Source organism: Phoca vitulina, unplaced genomic scaffold, assembly GCF_004348235.1.
Source record: "Phoca vitulina isolate PV1807 unplaced genomic scaffold, GSC_HSeal_1.0 scaffold2, whole genome shotgun sequence".
In the NCBI taxonomy this organism is placed as follows: Eukaryota; Metazoa; Chordata; class Mammalia; order Carnivora; family Phocidae; genus Phoca; species Phoca vitulina.
The window spans coordinates 44,507,137-44,522,992 of record NW_022589705.1 but is presented as its reverse complement, the minus strand read 5'-3'; the positions used below and the strand labels follow the sequence as shown (position 1 = coordinate 44,522,992).

The 15,856-nt window shown below is 36.4% G+C and overlaps 1 protein-coding gene across 10 annotated transcripts in view; it reads left to right on the top strand.

The window, feature by feature from the left end:
• The window catches only part of LRRC7 (leucine rich repeat containing 7), a 533,169-nt gene extending 519,881 nt beyond the window's left edge, over window positions 1–13,288 (top strand). For 8 of the 10 annotated variants that reach the window (XM_032426318.1, XM_032426311.1, XM_032426345.1 and 5 more), the window contains 2 exons: window positions 10,586–10,676; window positions 12,802–13,288. In XM_032426318.1, coding sequence (XP_032282209.1) covers window positions 10,586–10,676; window positions 12,802–12,854 — 144 coding nt within the window. In that variant the 3' untranslated portion in view covers window positions 12,855–13,288. Of the gene's footprint in view, window positions 1–10,585 lie in introns of all 10 variants that reach the window. The other 2 variants (XM_032426390.1, XM_032426355.1) reach the window with 2 other exon arrangements.
• The last annotated feature ends 2,568 nt before the right edge of the window (window positions 13,289–15,856 follow it).

The window sequence follows — 15,856 nt, the reverse complement described above, 5'->3', positions numbered from 1 at the left end:
CAAAATATATTCCTGGTCGATGACCATATCTCTAAGATACCAAATTGAATAATCAAAAGATATGATAATTCAAACAAATCAGATATTTCCCCTGTTTTTCTAGTCTTAAAAAACCTTGGTTCTACAACTCATATAGACAAATCAAGAGCCCACTCTGAATGAATAAGTCTATGAAATTTTAGTCAGCTTTTGGTAGGTTGTTTGGCTCGGAGTCCCTTATCAAGAGAGCTTACTCTTGATGGAGCGGGAGTCACTCCAGGCTTACCAGAGAGGAGAAAGGAAGATGAGGAGTAGGAGGACTAGCTGTGGGCTAGCCTGACAGCAGTGCTCGGGAGCAGAGGCGAGAAACTCCTGTCAGAATGAGTGAGTGTGGAGTTCAAGGAGAGAATACTGGAGAGGGAGATCACAGGCATAAAAAAAGAAAACCCTAGGATTTTAAGGTTTTGCCCTGAGTTGGAGAACTGAAACCTGCAGGGGGCTTGGCATGGCGATGAAGGTGGAGGGGGGATACTAAGATACAGCTTTCAAGGCTCAGAATGTGAGAGGAGAGTTTAGATTTCCCCCAAAGTCTATATGAAATACCCACAGCTGCCTGAATCTACTGTGTACAGATACCGCTGTATCTGTATTTGACCACTGGACCAAGCCTTCCTTGTCTGAATGCAAGTTTTATGCTGCTTTGAATGACCCGTAGGTGTGGTTAGCTGCTAATAGTATTATCTTACCTAGCTAAAGCTTATTTGTTCAACAACCACAAAGCAAAGTGCTTCTGAGAAGCCATAATTAATGTCACAAAGTCCATGCACTAAATTTCATGCCTTTACTCTTAAGAAAGATTTTATTTCATACTTGGAATCTTTTACCTAGCTTTCCAGACCACCAAGAGGAAAGCCTCAGATCCAGGCACTTGCCAGAAGCAAGAAGTCAGAGCTGACAGTTTCATTGTCCAAGAAGAGAGAGAAACTTCCTTTAAAAGATAGAAACAAAGTTCAGAGAGTACAGTAGTCATTCAGTATAGAAGATAGAGTGTTTCCCAATGGCATCCCTTACGATATCTTTTTGGAAAGGAATTCCTTAGTCGAAGAAGTTTCGGAGCCACCTCAGAGTCTGTCCTTTGTTTCAGGATTTCACAATGTATTAAGCATTTCAGAACCTGAGAAATCTTACAAACTTATATGTCCCAACATTTTTAACCATACAGCCCTCTTTACTAACAACATCAATTAACTGCCTCCACAGAACACACTTTGGGAAATGTTTCTTATAGAAGCATCTAAATGGGCCCACAGCTTTATCCCGCAGTGTTCATGTTCATAATTATCATCATGAGTCATTTGGAATGGGTTAGAGTATATTCATATCTCTGAATTTTTAAAAATTTCTCCCAAAATGGATACAAAAAGTAGAGTGAGAAATTTTTGTTATGGTTACAATGAAGTATGGGACTCTTAAAAAAATAAACTTAAGCTATTTGGAAATTTCACTAAAGCATTTCCCAACAAGGTCAAATGAGTTAATGCTTTTTTTTATAGTTGATCTTATTTGGTGGTTGAAAATCAAAAACAGGGCGCCTGGGTGGCTCAGATGGTTAAGTGTCTGCCTTTGGCTCAGGTCATGATCCCAGGGTCCTGGGATCGAGTCCCGCATCGGGCTCTCTGCTCCTTGGGAGCCTGTTTCTCCCTCTGCCTCTCTCTCTCTCTCTCTGTCTCTCATGAATAAACAAATAAAATCCTAAAAAAAAAAAAGATAAAAAAAAGAAAATCAATCAAAAACATCAGAGAGGTTGGGGGAAAGGTGGGGGGAAGGGGTCAGTAATCACATAATTCTTAATGTTCAGAGAAATTACTGAAGAATAAGATTTTTTAATACAATTTGATTAGAAGACAACAAAAAAATAATTTTTTAAAATGTGTATGGTTTTGTACGCCAGAGTGTCACCGCATATCTTATTCAATTTATGAAATTCAGTACAGTGAACTAATAAAAGATTGAGTAAATACATATTGCAAATCAAAACCTTAATACTATACAGAATAAGGAAAACAGGAAAACCAATAAAAACAAGTTAAGTTCATTAGACTGGCTCTAACTTCCATAATTTGGCTGAAATAAAAGTAACAAGCAGAGTCTCATTTATATCACACAAGTTATCTACTGTTGACAGAGGCTAAATGACTTATTTGAGCTTCTTCCATTATACAATACTGATTTTACTGGAACAAATTTTACTGATAGCATCATATTCATCACATTTTCTATTTATATGTTTGGAAAACATGTATTAAATACCCACTGTGTAGGAAGTATTGTGCCAAGCAATGTGAACAATGTAATAAAGAATGGCTTTACATAACCTAGCCCAGGAAGTAGACATGCCCAAAATTACCTGAGCAGAAAATGAAAGAGGAAGAGAGGACAGAAGGTGACTTTCAGCATTTGATAAAATCAACTTCCAGTCTGTCTTCTTTTAAGAGCAAGTGCTCTAGTCAGCAGAGACCAACATGGCTACACAAGCCTCCTGAAAATGAGAGATTGATTTTGCAGTTCTGTTCATTTTGCAGTTTCTATTTCTCTTAAAAGAAATAAAATATAGCTTGTCAGGGAATTGCTTTGCAAACCAAGGTAGGGAATTCATTTGTTAGAGATGTTCATTCAACATACTTGATAAGAAGAAAACAGGCATCCTAAAATCAGAGCAGATAAATAAGTAAATGTCTTCAGGATCACTACTTATTACCAGTTCCATGCCCAAATTTTTAAACAAATAATTGACAAAGTCTGTAGTTGAGTCTATTCTAGCTTGCCATGTCTTTTTTGAGCCAGAATTCATGAAACATTCAAGCTGCAATACGTGTGTGCACTTAAGATAGAAGAGAAATTCTTCTCTGTGTTTAATTCTATGAAGATTTTTTTAATACTGCAGTAAAAGCCATTAAGACTTCAAACTTTCTCACATTTAAAAAGTGCAATGTAAATTTTTCATGGGAACTCTCTAAGAATTTAAAATCTGTAGTTCAGTTTTTTGATAGAAAGGAAAATTTTTCAAATGACTTGGCATAAAGTCAATGTAGTATTGACCATGCAGTATATTCAGCTCCAAATATATGCCAATATTTAATGAGAGTACTCTATCAGATTAAAACTCTGAAATGAGAATGAATCCCAGGTAGCCAATGTGAAACATAATTATGATTATTTAAGATTACCACTGTTCCTCATAATGTCTGACTGTCGGGATCAAACACCATGAAGGCTTGCCCTTGTAGCTCTAATATGGTTGCTGTATTTTTTAGTTTTCCCTCATTTCAAGAGCTATAGGCTTTCAAAGATGTTAATGTACTAATGTATATCTAATGTACAAAATACATATGTTCTGCCCCTTTAAATGTTTGTCCCTGAGGGTGAGTTTCAATCAACCAAAAATCACACACCTAAGTCTCTAATCCCATTTCTTTTTTGGATTCTAAGAGTCATGCTGTCCTTCTTATTGGATAATACCACCAACCTTGTGGCCAAGCCTTCTTAGCAATTAGTTTTTAAATTTAGAACTTTGAATAATAAGGATACAAGAAAATTCCTGGGAGAATTACAGCATCCTCTGTAGAATTTCTGTAGTATAAACATCCATAATTTACCCATTTAACAAAACATTTACCAGAAGGAAATCAAAGATAAATCTTGGAAGGAACAAGAGGATGAAATCCAGAAACCAAGTAGGCTTTACAGTAAATTGATGAACCATAATTGCAAAGCTCTACTTTTTGTTGTAATTGTAAATACAATTTCATTAGCCCTCCATCTTTCCATGTCTAAATCATGCAAAGGGACAATTAAAAAACATTTTATGGCACCGATGTCAAGTGGAATTTTAAAAAGGCAGGATATCTTCTAGAAACAATATCAAGATTATACAGTAAAATGTTCCTTTATACTTTCAAATCAGCTAAAGCCAGAAACCCATTAATTATATATTCTTGAAGCATAAAATTTTCAGAATATCTTTTCTTTCCTGAATTTTTTTCTTATTAACTTCATTTTAATTTAATAAGCCATTTCATTTTTATCTCATTTTTCATTAAATTGCTATTTCCTCTAAAGTGCACACATTTATTATAATAGACTGTGTTTATATAAAACATATATGTGACCAACTGTGACAATGTATTTTATGTATCATATTTTGTACTTATAATACACGTATATTCAAAATATCAAATGCACAAAGGTAGATTATATGCATTTACTTTTTTTTTTAATTTTTTAAAGATTTTATTTATTTATTTGAGAGAGGAAGTGAGCGAGAGAGAGCACACGAGCAGGGGCAAAGGGAGAGGGAGAAGCAGACTCCCCACTTAGCAGGGAGCCTGATGCGGGGCTCGATCTCAGGACCCTGAGATCATGACCTTAGCCAAAGGCAAACGCTTAACTGACTGAGCCACTCAGGCGTCCCTGCATTTACTTTTCAAAGCATCATTGGATTTATACCCTGCAATCAATCAATATTGCCCAGTAGTGGCCTTTACTTCCTCAGCTCTTCCTCTATTCACACACATAAGACAACCACAAAACATTACTAGCTGAAATATTACTATTCTTCTCATACGCATTTTAATTGGAAAAGCCCTACACAAACATAGTAACGTAATTTTCTGATTTCCTGTCTGAAGTGCCCAAGATGTTAGCCAGATACCCAAATTCATTTTAAAAATAAAGTTCCCTTTGCTCTTGAGTCCTAACAGTGGAAGGAGAAGGTTCTCTCGAACTGAGATTCTATCTCCTTCAAACACCTCTCCCAACCCCTCTGTCATTGTTTCCCCCGGCGTCAGGCCTGAACCAATGTTCCATGTCAAGAAATGGCTCAATTCATATTAAAAATTGAGTTCATTTAATGAACCTAAAACATTCATTAACAACCTCACAACATCCAATGAAACAAATTGTGCCAAGTTACTGAGTTGACTACTGTAACATAAATTCCCACCTAGTCACTAGCTCTGTGAGTTTGGGTATCTCATGCACTGTCTCCAATCTTCACATTTTCATCTTTAAAAAAAAAAGAAAAAATAGAGTTAACTAAACAAGAAAAAGAAAGTCCCTTCCTCTGACATTTTGTCCTTCTATTCTTGTGACTTAAGGAAAATTCAAGAAAGTAATATTGAGGGCGCCTGGGTGGCTCAGTCGGTTAAGCGACTGCCTTCAGCTCGGGTCATGATCCTGGAGTCCCGGGATCGAGTGCCGCATCGGGCTCCCTGCTCGGCAGGGAGTCTGCTTCTCCCTCTGACCCTCCCCCTCTCATGTGCTCTCTGTCTCTCATTCTCTCTCTCGCAAATAAATAAATAAAATCTTTAAAAAAAAAAAAAAGAAAGTAATATTGAAGTAATATTAATAGTAGGAGGTAACATCTGATTGGTTTATAGTGTGCCAGGCCTAAGCACTTGACATACATTAACCCATTTAATCTTTAATAAACTTTCTAAGATAATGTGCTTTCTGATCTTTCAGAGTTCTCCTGGTATTTTGAAGTCATTACCAGGCAGTCCCTAGTTGTGGCATTTTAAATAGGCCTCTTGAGGTTTCCCAAAGCTCTAGTTTTTAGATCTAAAATATTTCTGGGGACTAAAAATTACAGGTAGAGTCCTAGTGTTTATTTGACTCAGTGATCTAAGTTACCAACCTGCTTTATTTCCTTCTGGGAAATCAGCTCTACAGTTTCCAACTGTATAACTCTCATTTGTCGCTTACAAAGCATGAAAACTAAAAGCTGATGGTTTAAAGCGATATTAAAAGCTGGTTTATACAAGGAATCTTTCTAGCCTTGAATCAGAGCCTGGTCCGTGGTTCGGAACATCTTGAAGCCTGTTTTATTGGAAACAGACCCAGATACAAGGCCAGACTTCAGGAGCTATGCCTTTTCCCTGCTTTTTTTCCTCTCTCTTGCAGAAAGCTAGGGTTCATTGGGGCTACTGGAAAATATTTGATTCTCTTGGATTTCCTGCTACTTTTGTGAGCACAGTACCTTGATCCCCTTCCTGACGACTCTTCCCAGTTATCCTTCTGCCTGGATCTCCCAGGAGCCCCGCTGTCCTGTTCTCTCCCCTCTGCGCATCAGTCCCGTGAGAATCCCTGTTCTTCAGTTCGGCCACTGAGCTCGAGCCAGTTTTCTGCCATCCTCCTGCAGGAAGGATTAGGCTCTGCTTCACCTTCCCCTCCCTTACTTCAGACAGATTTTCCTCGATGCCCAGGGCAACAGCAAACACTATCTTTCAGCTTTGCTCTACATGTCCCAAGCTGCAACCCCATCTTGCTCCCCTGGTAAGATATCCCTTCTTTCACAATGCTCCCTTTTAAATTTATTTTCTGATAAATCTCTCAGCATTCCTTGTGGTGAATACCAAACAGCAGTAAAACCTAACTTCCGTCGCTAATGCTGCCACCCTGACCTCCTTCCTGAACCCTAGTCTCTTGTTTCTAAATACATGATCAACATTTCCCTTACGTGCATTGCCATAGCCTCAAACCCCATTGTCTTCCCAACTAAGCTATTCCTTCCTTTCCATTAATGGTATCACAATCTGATTCTTGTCTGTTGCTTCTACCCTTGTTCAATTAAATGACAAATTTATAGATTCTACCCTAAAAGTTTTCTCCTTTTTTAATCCATTTCCTCTCAAGTTTCCTGGCACTGTCCTAGCAGATAGCCTGACTTAGTCTTTCCATTTTTGAGAGAGAAAGCTCACATATGCCTACAAGAACCCAATTAAGCCAGAGTTAACACTATAATAAGAATGAAAGGTTCAGCATTTCTGGAGATTCTACTTTAGGACTAAATGTTATTTCTACCAGTATTTTTGGAATGACTTAAGTTAATCCTGATAGGAATCTGAATGAGAGTTAAGGTTTTGCAAGCACTGTAAAGAACAAATTATGTCAGGAGGTGATATAGCAATAATTTTAAGGGGAAAATATTCATTATTTTATCATAATTACTGAAATGTCAGTTCAGATCAATGGAAGCAATTGGGGTCTTATTATTTCAGTGAAGTATTGAGAGAAATAATAAGAGCGAATATTATGGTATGGGATTATTCAGCCCTGGATGTGTGGCCTCGGTCAGGTATCTTGTCCTCTCTGAGGTGTATCTCTTTCACTTAGAAAATAACAGGATTAGCCTAGATATGCTTGCTCTCACTCTCTCATTCTCTCACTCTCTTACTGCCTCTTTGATCTCTCCAGAAAATTTCTGTTTAAATATTTCACATATTGGGCTATCCCTCTTGGTTTTAAAAAAAAGAATCTATAAACTAACCCCACCTCCTATCAAGCCCCCCCACATTAGCATATTTTTATGGTTGTTTCCTATGCTAAAGCCTAGGGTCTAAGTTCACTGTTATTTTTATTTTTAAATTCTCATAAAAATGAATACATACGTAGATCATCTTAAAACTCTTTGCCCTACATGGATTGTTGAAGAGTTTACTTGAAATAGGCAACTGTTCACATGTCTAGGGCTGGAGGAGGCTCCAGGCTTGAGCGAGACAAGGATTGTGGCCCTTCTCTAATCACACTCTTGCCAGGTGTGAGTACGGGGGAAATCTCACCAGGTGTGGGTACGGGGGAAACTCTTGTTATTGACCTCGGAGAAAACAGCTTCCCTGAAAATTTCCCTCTTCCCTTTTCCTCCCACTGAGCTACCCTAGTACTTAATTTATCTCTTCTGATGTTAATTCAATTCAGCAATTGTTGAGTGCCTACTACAGGGAAGGCATTTTCTACATTATTTTTAATTATGTCCATGGCTAATTTCCCCTTCTGGATGGTCACCTCTTTGAGGAGAGCCTTCCCTGTCTCATCTCTTTCTTGCTCCTATCCCCAGTGCCAGGCACAATGCCTTGGGGACAGTTAATACATAACACATGTTTTTGATTGAAAAAATGAAAGAAAAAAAATGGTGGAAATGAACACCCTTTTTTGAAGACCTCTTGATAAAAGTATCATTCAAAATTAGCAGCTATGATTAATTTGCTATCTGGGTTCTGTGCCACTTATGCTCTTAAAATTGGTATTATTTTGAGACTGGCAGTTCCTAAAACCAGGAATGGTGAGGTCTAATGGTGGACAATATACCATTCATGACCTCCAAATCCTAGAGCATTCCTTTTCCCTGAAACACTAAGATACTGAAATTTCAAACAATTCCCTGAAAAATCTTGGTGGGTTGTGAGTTCATTGCAATTCTAGGTTTCGAGTCTTCTGATAGAGAAATCTGAGCACTCACAAAGTTATTATTAAGGACATTCAAGAACTCCATTATTAAAGTTAAATTTAGGAGCACCTGGCTGGCTCAGTCAGTAGAGCATGCAACTCTTGATCTCAGGGTTGTGAGTTCCAGCCCCACGCTGGCATCGAGCTTACTTAAAATAAGTAAATAAATAAATAAAGTTAAATTTAATTCACAGTTCAGGTATGTTTTTTGGTCAAATTGAAGACATTAGGTAGTTAGTATATTTCTCAAAAATACAGTGGAATAAGGATACATTTCACCGAAGTTTGCTATTTTCCTGATGTCAGATACAGATTGAGAATAAAAAGAAGAATGTACCATATGCTGTGTTCTCTATCCCACATCATCATCTGACCAGAAATAACATCACATGGAACCCAATTGTCTGGTTTTAACTACAACTTAAGCAAGAAATTTGGGCTGTGAAACAAACCCAAAGTTCTACCCAACTACTGTTTCCTGCCACTGAAACAGCCAATGCCAACTTTAATAGGCATCTCCATTAATTAAATGTTATTATATATATTAAAGGAGATATGTATATATATGTATATGTATATATATAGAGAGAGAGAGGAGAGAGAGAGGAGGGAGGGTGGGAGAGAGAAAGATATTCTTCAATTCAAAACAAATTTATACTTCTAGTTATATGGGTTTTCATGGATTCACATTTCTGTGTCCTAGTATTTTCCTTGTTAGATGTACTGTGGTTTAAGAAGTGCAATATTTTAGGACCTTCTTTTTTTTTATCATATCATTAACCAACCAATTAATGATAAAATATAGTGATAAAATATGTGTCGGATGACTTTCATCTAAGTTATAAAGACTATACAGTACTGCAATCTGCTGTTTTAAATTTTAAAAGCCAAAGACAGTGAGATATTGAGTGGTTAGTTGAAATATTAACCATATTTTAAGAAAGCATTAAGAAAGTAAAACAACAAAGGCAATGGGTTCCCAAAATTAGTATCAGTCAATTGAAAACTGAAAACGTCAATCAATTAACCAGCTCTATTATCTGTACTTTGCCAAGTAGTCAATTTGACTGACTCTTCCAAATCAACTGAGTCCCAGATGTGAGGAAAATAGTTACATAACTGTTAGTCGTTAAATTTCCAAGAATTATTCCTACCAAGTCTCAGTAAGGTTGCATTTTATTTGGGCCTTAATGACAGTGAAGTTTTATGGGATCCACTTCTTTATATATTAATAGTAAAAATCATTCCAATCAAGAGAATCTGTAATTTAATGTACAAAAAAAGAGCACTCACAACAGAGAAGCGTGTGAAATGTCAAACAATAACCAGTTGAATCCCAAAATTGTAATCTTAGGCTAATTATGTTTAAAATGGATTTTGAATACATAGACTGATGATTCTTAAGTAGAAGATGGCAGACATTTTCACTGTTACTAATGTCAGTGTGCTTTACCTCTGAGGGGTGGATCTCTTAGGTATATTGGATGCCATTGAGAACCACTGGTATAAATAATGAATATACTTGCATTTAGCAATGGGGGAAGTAAAAATGATCTCTTTAATATAAAAATGTAGGGGCGCCTGGGTGGCTCAGTCGGTTAAGCATCTGCCTTTGGCTCAGGTCATGATGCCAGGGTCCTGGGATCAAGTCCTGCATCAGGCTCCCTGCTCGGCGGGGAGCTTGCTTCTCCCTCTGCCCCTCCCCTTGCTCATGCTTTTTCTCTCTCCCCCTCTCTCCCTCTGTCTCCCAAATAAATAAATAAAATCTTTTTTTTAAAAAAAAGAACGTAAAAAAACAAAAAATGTATAAACTAAGAACTTTTCAGTGAGTCAAAATAAGATCTAATAAGACTATAAGTGTGCAATCATGTGTGTCATGAGTGAAATATTTGACCTTGATGATGGGATTAAGCTATCAGTAATTATATAGCAAGAAGGCAATGGTCCTGTGGACACTTCCAAAACATCTCAACTAAGTACCTGCAAAAACAAAACAAATCAAAAGAACAACCACAGAACAACTACCATATTTCAAATGTATCTATCTGTTATTCACCAGGTTATCTCTATGATCAGCACAGTGGCTAGGACAGTCTTAGATAGGAAATACTAGATGCTTGTTAAATATTTGTTGAATTAATAAATTGAATCAAAGCTGGGTGAAATTAATCAGTTGTTTCCATAGTTAGAATTTTATTGTGAATTTTAAAAACTGATAGCTTTTGGTTGCCCAATATTCCCTTGAATCTTACAATTAGAAACAATGGTGAGGTGACAAACAATATCTTGCATTGATTGCCCTGTTTTATTTGTGTGTTTACAGGCAAATGGACATAGTTTTGTACATATGGAACATGAAAAAGCTGTATTACTACTGAAGAGTTTCCAGAACACAGTAGACCTAGTTATTCAACGTGAGCTTACTGTCTAAATATTTTTTATAAATAGTGAAGATACATCTTAGCCAGACCTAATGTTCAAAAATAAATTTATACATAGAAACAAATTTTGCCAATTGCTGGACCAATGGCAAACATTAGTGCCAAATGTATAATACTATATGTTAGCACTGATCATCCTTAAAAATGTTAACTATATAAATATGATGTTCATGTGGTTATGTATTAGTTTTAATTGTCAGCCTCTGGCTGTGCATTGGTGCAGTTTTGTTTTTGTTTTTGTTTTGTTTTTTTTAATCAAATAAGTTTCTTCTCGAAGTGGATTTCATATAATTTCGGAGCACGGAAGCACATACAAGCTCTTTACAAATTCTGCTCTCCATCAAAAACACTGCCTCAAAGTTGTATATGCCTTTATATAGAAAATACAAATATAAAGAATTGTAATTCCCATAAAATATTTCTAGCACAGGTATATGTTGGCATATATACAAAAAGAATATAGAGAAAAACAATATTTTCATAAACTAAACATCTCGGATTGAGAAAGAAACTATATCTTAAAATAAGACTTTACTATATTGAATCTTTTTCAATAAAAAATTACATGATAATGCCTTATGAAAGTAACTGTACATATGGTATAAAGTGTTTATATTTGGTTCCATATTCATTTGCTAAATTCTCATAACACAGAGTGAAATATTTCATAAATTAGCCATTTATCTCTGGGACCGGACTAAAAATAGGACAAACTAATTTGTTCAACGCCTTTAGCTAATTACAATACACACAAAGTTAAGAAACAGACAAAAGGTCATTATAGATAAATCTTTTTCACCACAAATTTAAGCAGTGAATGATGGGTGGCAGGAAAGGTATTGCTTTATTTCTTTCAAGTTTATGTTGATTATAAACTGTAGCCCCTGTGATTTCTTTACTTGTAAATGTGGAATTTATTTGTGTGTTGCTTTATCTAATTTGCTACTTTTAAGTAATTTAAAATGAGTTTTGGAGATTGATAAAATTTATCATTAAGAAAGACCGTTGTTAGAAAGTTATGGTGGATGATTAAAAAACTTTGGTATTCAAATATGAAACTTCAAATATAATTTCTCAGAGCTGTGGTCTACCTGTATTGTTAATTTCAGTGCCTGTTTAGGAGGGCAAAAATAGAGAAAATACTTTTTTTCCAAAAATGTTTCAAAGTATAAAATTATGGGTTCTGTCTTACTGAAAGACAAGCATAGTTAATAGAGAATTCATTATTTTTACATTAGAATTGTTTTCCTCTATAAATGATCAAAATTCATTTTATAATCCTTTAAAAATACTTCTTTTATATATTAGTCATTAATTTGATTAGAATATTAATTTGAAATTCCAGAATAATTTCCCAGAGTTGGTTGTATGCATGCTCTCTCATATTTCCACATAGCTCTTTATATATATATATATATATATAGTGGATTTAGTTTACATGCTAGCATTTCAAGTATTCTATTAGGATTTTCACAATAGTATCATATATGGATGTCACCAAAGCTCTGAGAGTAATATTTGTAAGTTAACTGTTTTATGGGGACATTGAAAATACTGTATTTTTGTAGGGTCTATTAAAATGAGTGTCACTTATTAGAAGTACAGTGGTATTTTTTGGCAATAGAATTTGTCACTTGAAGGCAAATGATACTTCACTTTATAGATGATGCACTAATTTTGATGTTGCTTTATGTCAGGGTGACATTATACCATGATTTTATAGGGTTTGACATTTAGCAAATGATTAAATGATTGGCCTATTTAATATGTTTCCCAGAAGTAACTTTTAAATGCATTTTAATATATCGACAGTTTCTGATGAGAAATGTCTTTCAAGAGCCTAATTTTCTTTGTCAAAAACTCACACCAAACCATGGTACCACCATTTCCGGCTGCTATTATAGGATGATCATCATTAATCAAGATGGAGGCCCCCACCGGCCTCACAAGATCACTTAAAGGAAAAACAAACTCCCAGGTGTAGTTTGGTTGGCAATGAAGCATCTCAACTCATCCCATCAGTTTTGTTTAATCTCTTATGGGAGAGGTGGAAGAAGAGCCAGATAGAGGACCACCCAAGTCTCTTTTCTTATGTCAGGTTTCCACATCAGACCCAGGGCTTCAGGAGATGCTTCTGAGGCACAAAGCTAAAAGGATCATAGTAAACACCTCTTCCACTCCTGATGTGACAACAGTGTCCTGGCCCGGGCTCTCATCCTTCCTGCACTACAGGAAATGAGGAAAAGAAAAAGCGTTCCTGACCCACTGGAAAAGAAATCTGATGTTTCAAAGCACCTCGTTGTCAATTGTACTGCCGTGCTGCCTACTGAGAAAAGGCAGGTAATAATGAAAAGAGGCATTTTTTTTTTAGATTGATTGAAAAAAATCACTAATTACTTGACAGGTTAAAAAAAATTTAATTTATTCCATAGGTGATCTAAACCAAAAATACATTAATTTCCCAGTATTGACTTCTGGAGTAACTGGTTTTGCTCCCTAAAATTAGAATCTGGTTTATGTTAACCACCCCTCCCCACAAAAAAAAAAAAAAAAAAGTTAAAGGTGTGCCTTTTTAAAAAAGAAAATCGACGACAACAAAGGAGTGGAATTCATGATTCCAATAGACTTGCCTCTTGGTCTTTGATTTTTATTGAGATCTTCCTACTGAGGAAGTTGCCTCGATCTGGTGGATTAGTAAGACACAATGAAGGGGAATGGGAAAGATCAGGGTGGAAAGAACAAGCACTGAAAAGTATTGGTAGAATTCTTGCAGATTTTGCAAAGCCAAATGACATTAATGGACAATTTTTAAAACTACTGACATGGCTTAAAATACATTGCCCACAAAAGCTCTCTTATGATAATTCCTGGTTTCCAGACAATAGAAGTCACCTTAACAAACATAGTAATTTCAAAATATAGGTATACTTTTGACAAGGAATATTCAAAGTCAGTGTAACATACTTATATTTACATCATGCTAATTTATTGCTCATTGAAACCTATAAAATACATGTGTCCCAGTTAATTAAAACTGTTAGTTGCATAAACATCAAACAATCCCAGTTGTTTCTAGGTCTTACATTGGATTATCACTTTCAAGATGAAAAGCAGTTTTAAAGAGAGGATGACAAATCAGCATTAATTTGTTTTTAATCTTGAAGATGACAGCACACATATTACTAATATAATTGCTTATTTAAAAAGTAGGACTGAGATATCTTTCAGCGGGTGAACTAAAGAGATAGTATACCCAGACAGAGGAAAATGAAGAAATTAGATTTACACATTCAAATATTAAGTGGAAAGTATTTGAATTTGCCAGAATGATTAGATGAAGGGAGTAGGAAAACATTTTACTGTAAATCATCAAATCAAATATTCCCATGAAAATTTAAATATTTGGAAAACATAGTATGTTTGTCAACTTGTCTTTTCATTGGCTTGTAATACTGCCCTCGGTCATTCTCTGCCCCCTCATTGGCACCCAGATCAAGAATGTCTATTCTGATGGATCTGCTGTTATCAAGAGGCAACAATACAATGTACCCAGATAAATAGGCATGCTGGTACCGGACTACTGCTCTAAGTCTTTGGTAAATTCAATCAGACAATATGTTTGACTGATTCTTGATATACTGACCAAACAGCGGGTTTATTAAAACACTGGGTCAGTAAAAAGTTATGCAAATAGTGGACTTCAGTAAGTTAAGAAGATGGGTCCTTTATCTAGTATCGAGAAAAGCAGGGTCGAGTTCCCAGGAAAGTTCCTCTCACAGAAATACTAAATCTTTCTGAGGCTCAATAAAATGTTCAAACACTGGGTTGGTGATGTGCCCTGTCTTATGGTTGTAGTGACCTGATCATCTGGGAATAGGGGTCGGGGGGGAAATCTCCAGATTTGAGATCACCTGCATGGACTTGTGTCCTTAGCAATACAACTACTTTCCATTAAGAAAAGCATCCTGCCTTGGCCCAGAATATTGCCCCATTGCTCAGTAAGACCGTTGCCCAGGTATACATGATAGCAAGAAAATAGTATGTGGGCTGGGGAAAAACAGACATGCACTCTAGAAAGCACATGGGTTACTATTATAGGAGATCCTGGGTGTCAGCTCTCCTGTGCATCCCTTCAGCTTCATTTGATCTAAACTCTTCAGAGAATGTATTTTCTGAACACCCCACTGTACAAAACTCAAAGCAGATGAAGTCAAGTTGTGTAGCTATATTCTGAACTTTTGGGGGCCCCCCTTAGAGTTCTCATTGGAGACCCTTGAATATCTACGGATGGTTCCAACTTCTGGTTTGGGAAGAACTTCCTTAGGTGACCAAGGAACTTGGAGTAGTAGCATTAACCCAGGTGCAAAAGTGGGGCACTTATGTCTCTGACAACAACAAACCAAACTTGTGTGCAAGGGTGAGGGCGGCAATGCCTTAATAGAACCATGGTTCCACTTCTGTTTTTAAGATGTTGAATTTTGCCATATTGGCGACTCTCTCCAAGCCTGTTAGCTGATTGTTACCGGGACAGGTTCCAATCTTCCTCACCTTTGACACTAACTACAAGAGAATGGTTTGGAAACACTCTCCTGTGAGGGTATAAATTGCATGACTTCTACTTTGGAGAATTCAGAGATTTCTGATGAAAAGTACACTCAACTTTTGATTAAAAAGAATAGATGAAAATCTAGGAATATTGAATTCCCCTGGACTCTTAACTATGTGATTATCATAATCTTCCCTGAGAGCAGTTTTGGGGGAAATAAAGAGAGGAAAACTGAGGGGAGGGAAATAATTCACTGGTTCCAGCCTTAGAAGGTTTAGAAGCATTACTCCATCTGCTAGTGTTTCCCTAGTTGGATTTTGCTGTAGGGCAGTCAGCTCATACTTGGTAACATCCCACTGAGCATGAAGCAAGATAAGAAATGGGTCTGGATGTAAGACAGGCACCAAAGAGCAGGATATCTCTGCAGCTGTCCTGATATCTCCCCAGATTATGCTCCAAAACACCTTTTTTTGGCCTAATTTTGTTAATAGCAGCACCTCAAAGAGTGGAAGATTATGAAATCCAGGCAGTGTTTATGTAGAAAGCACTGAAATCCTGTGACTCTTCTTAGTCTGGTGTTGGAACCAGTGTAGGACTGACCCGAAGA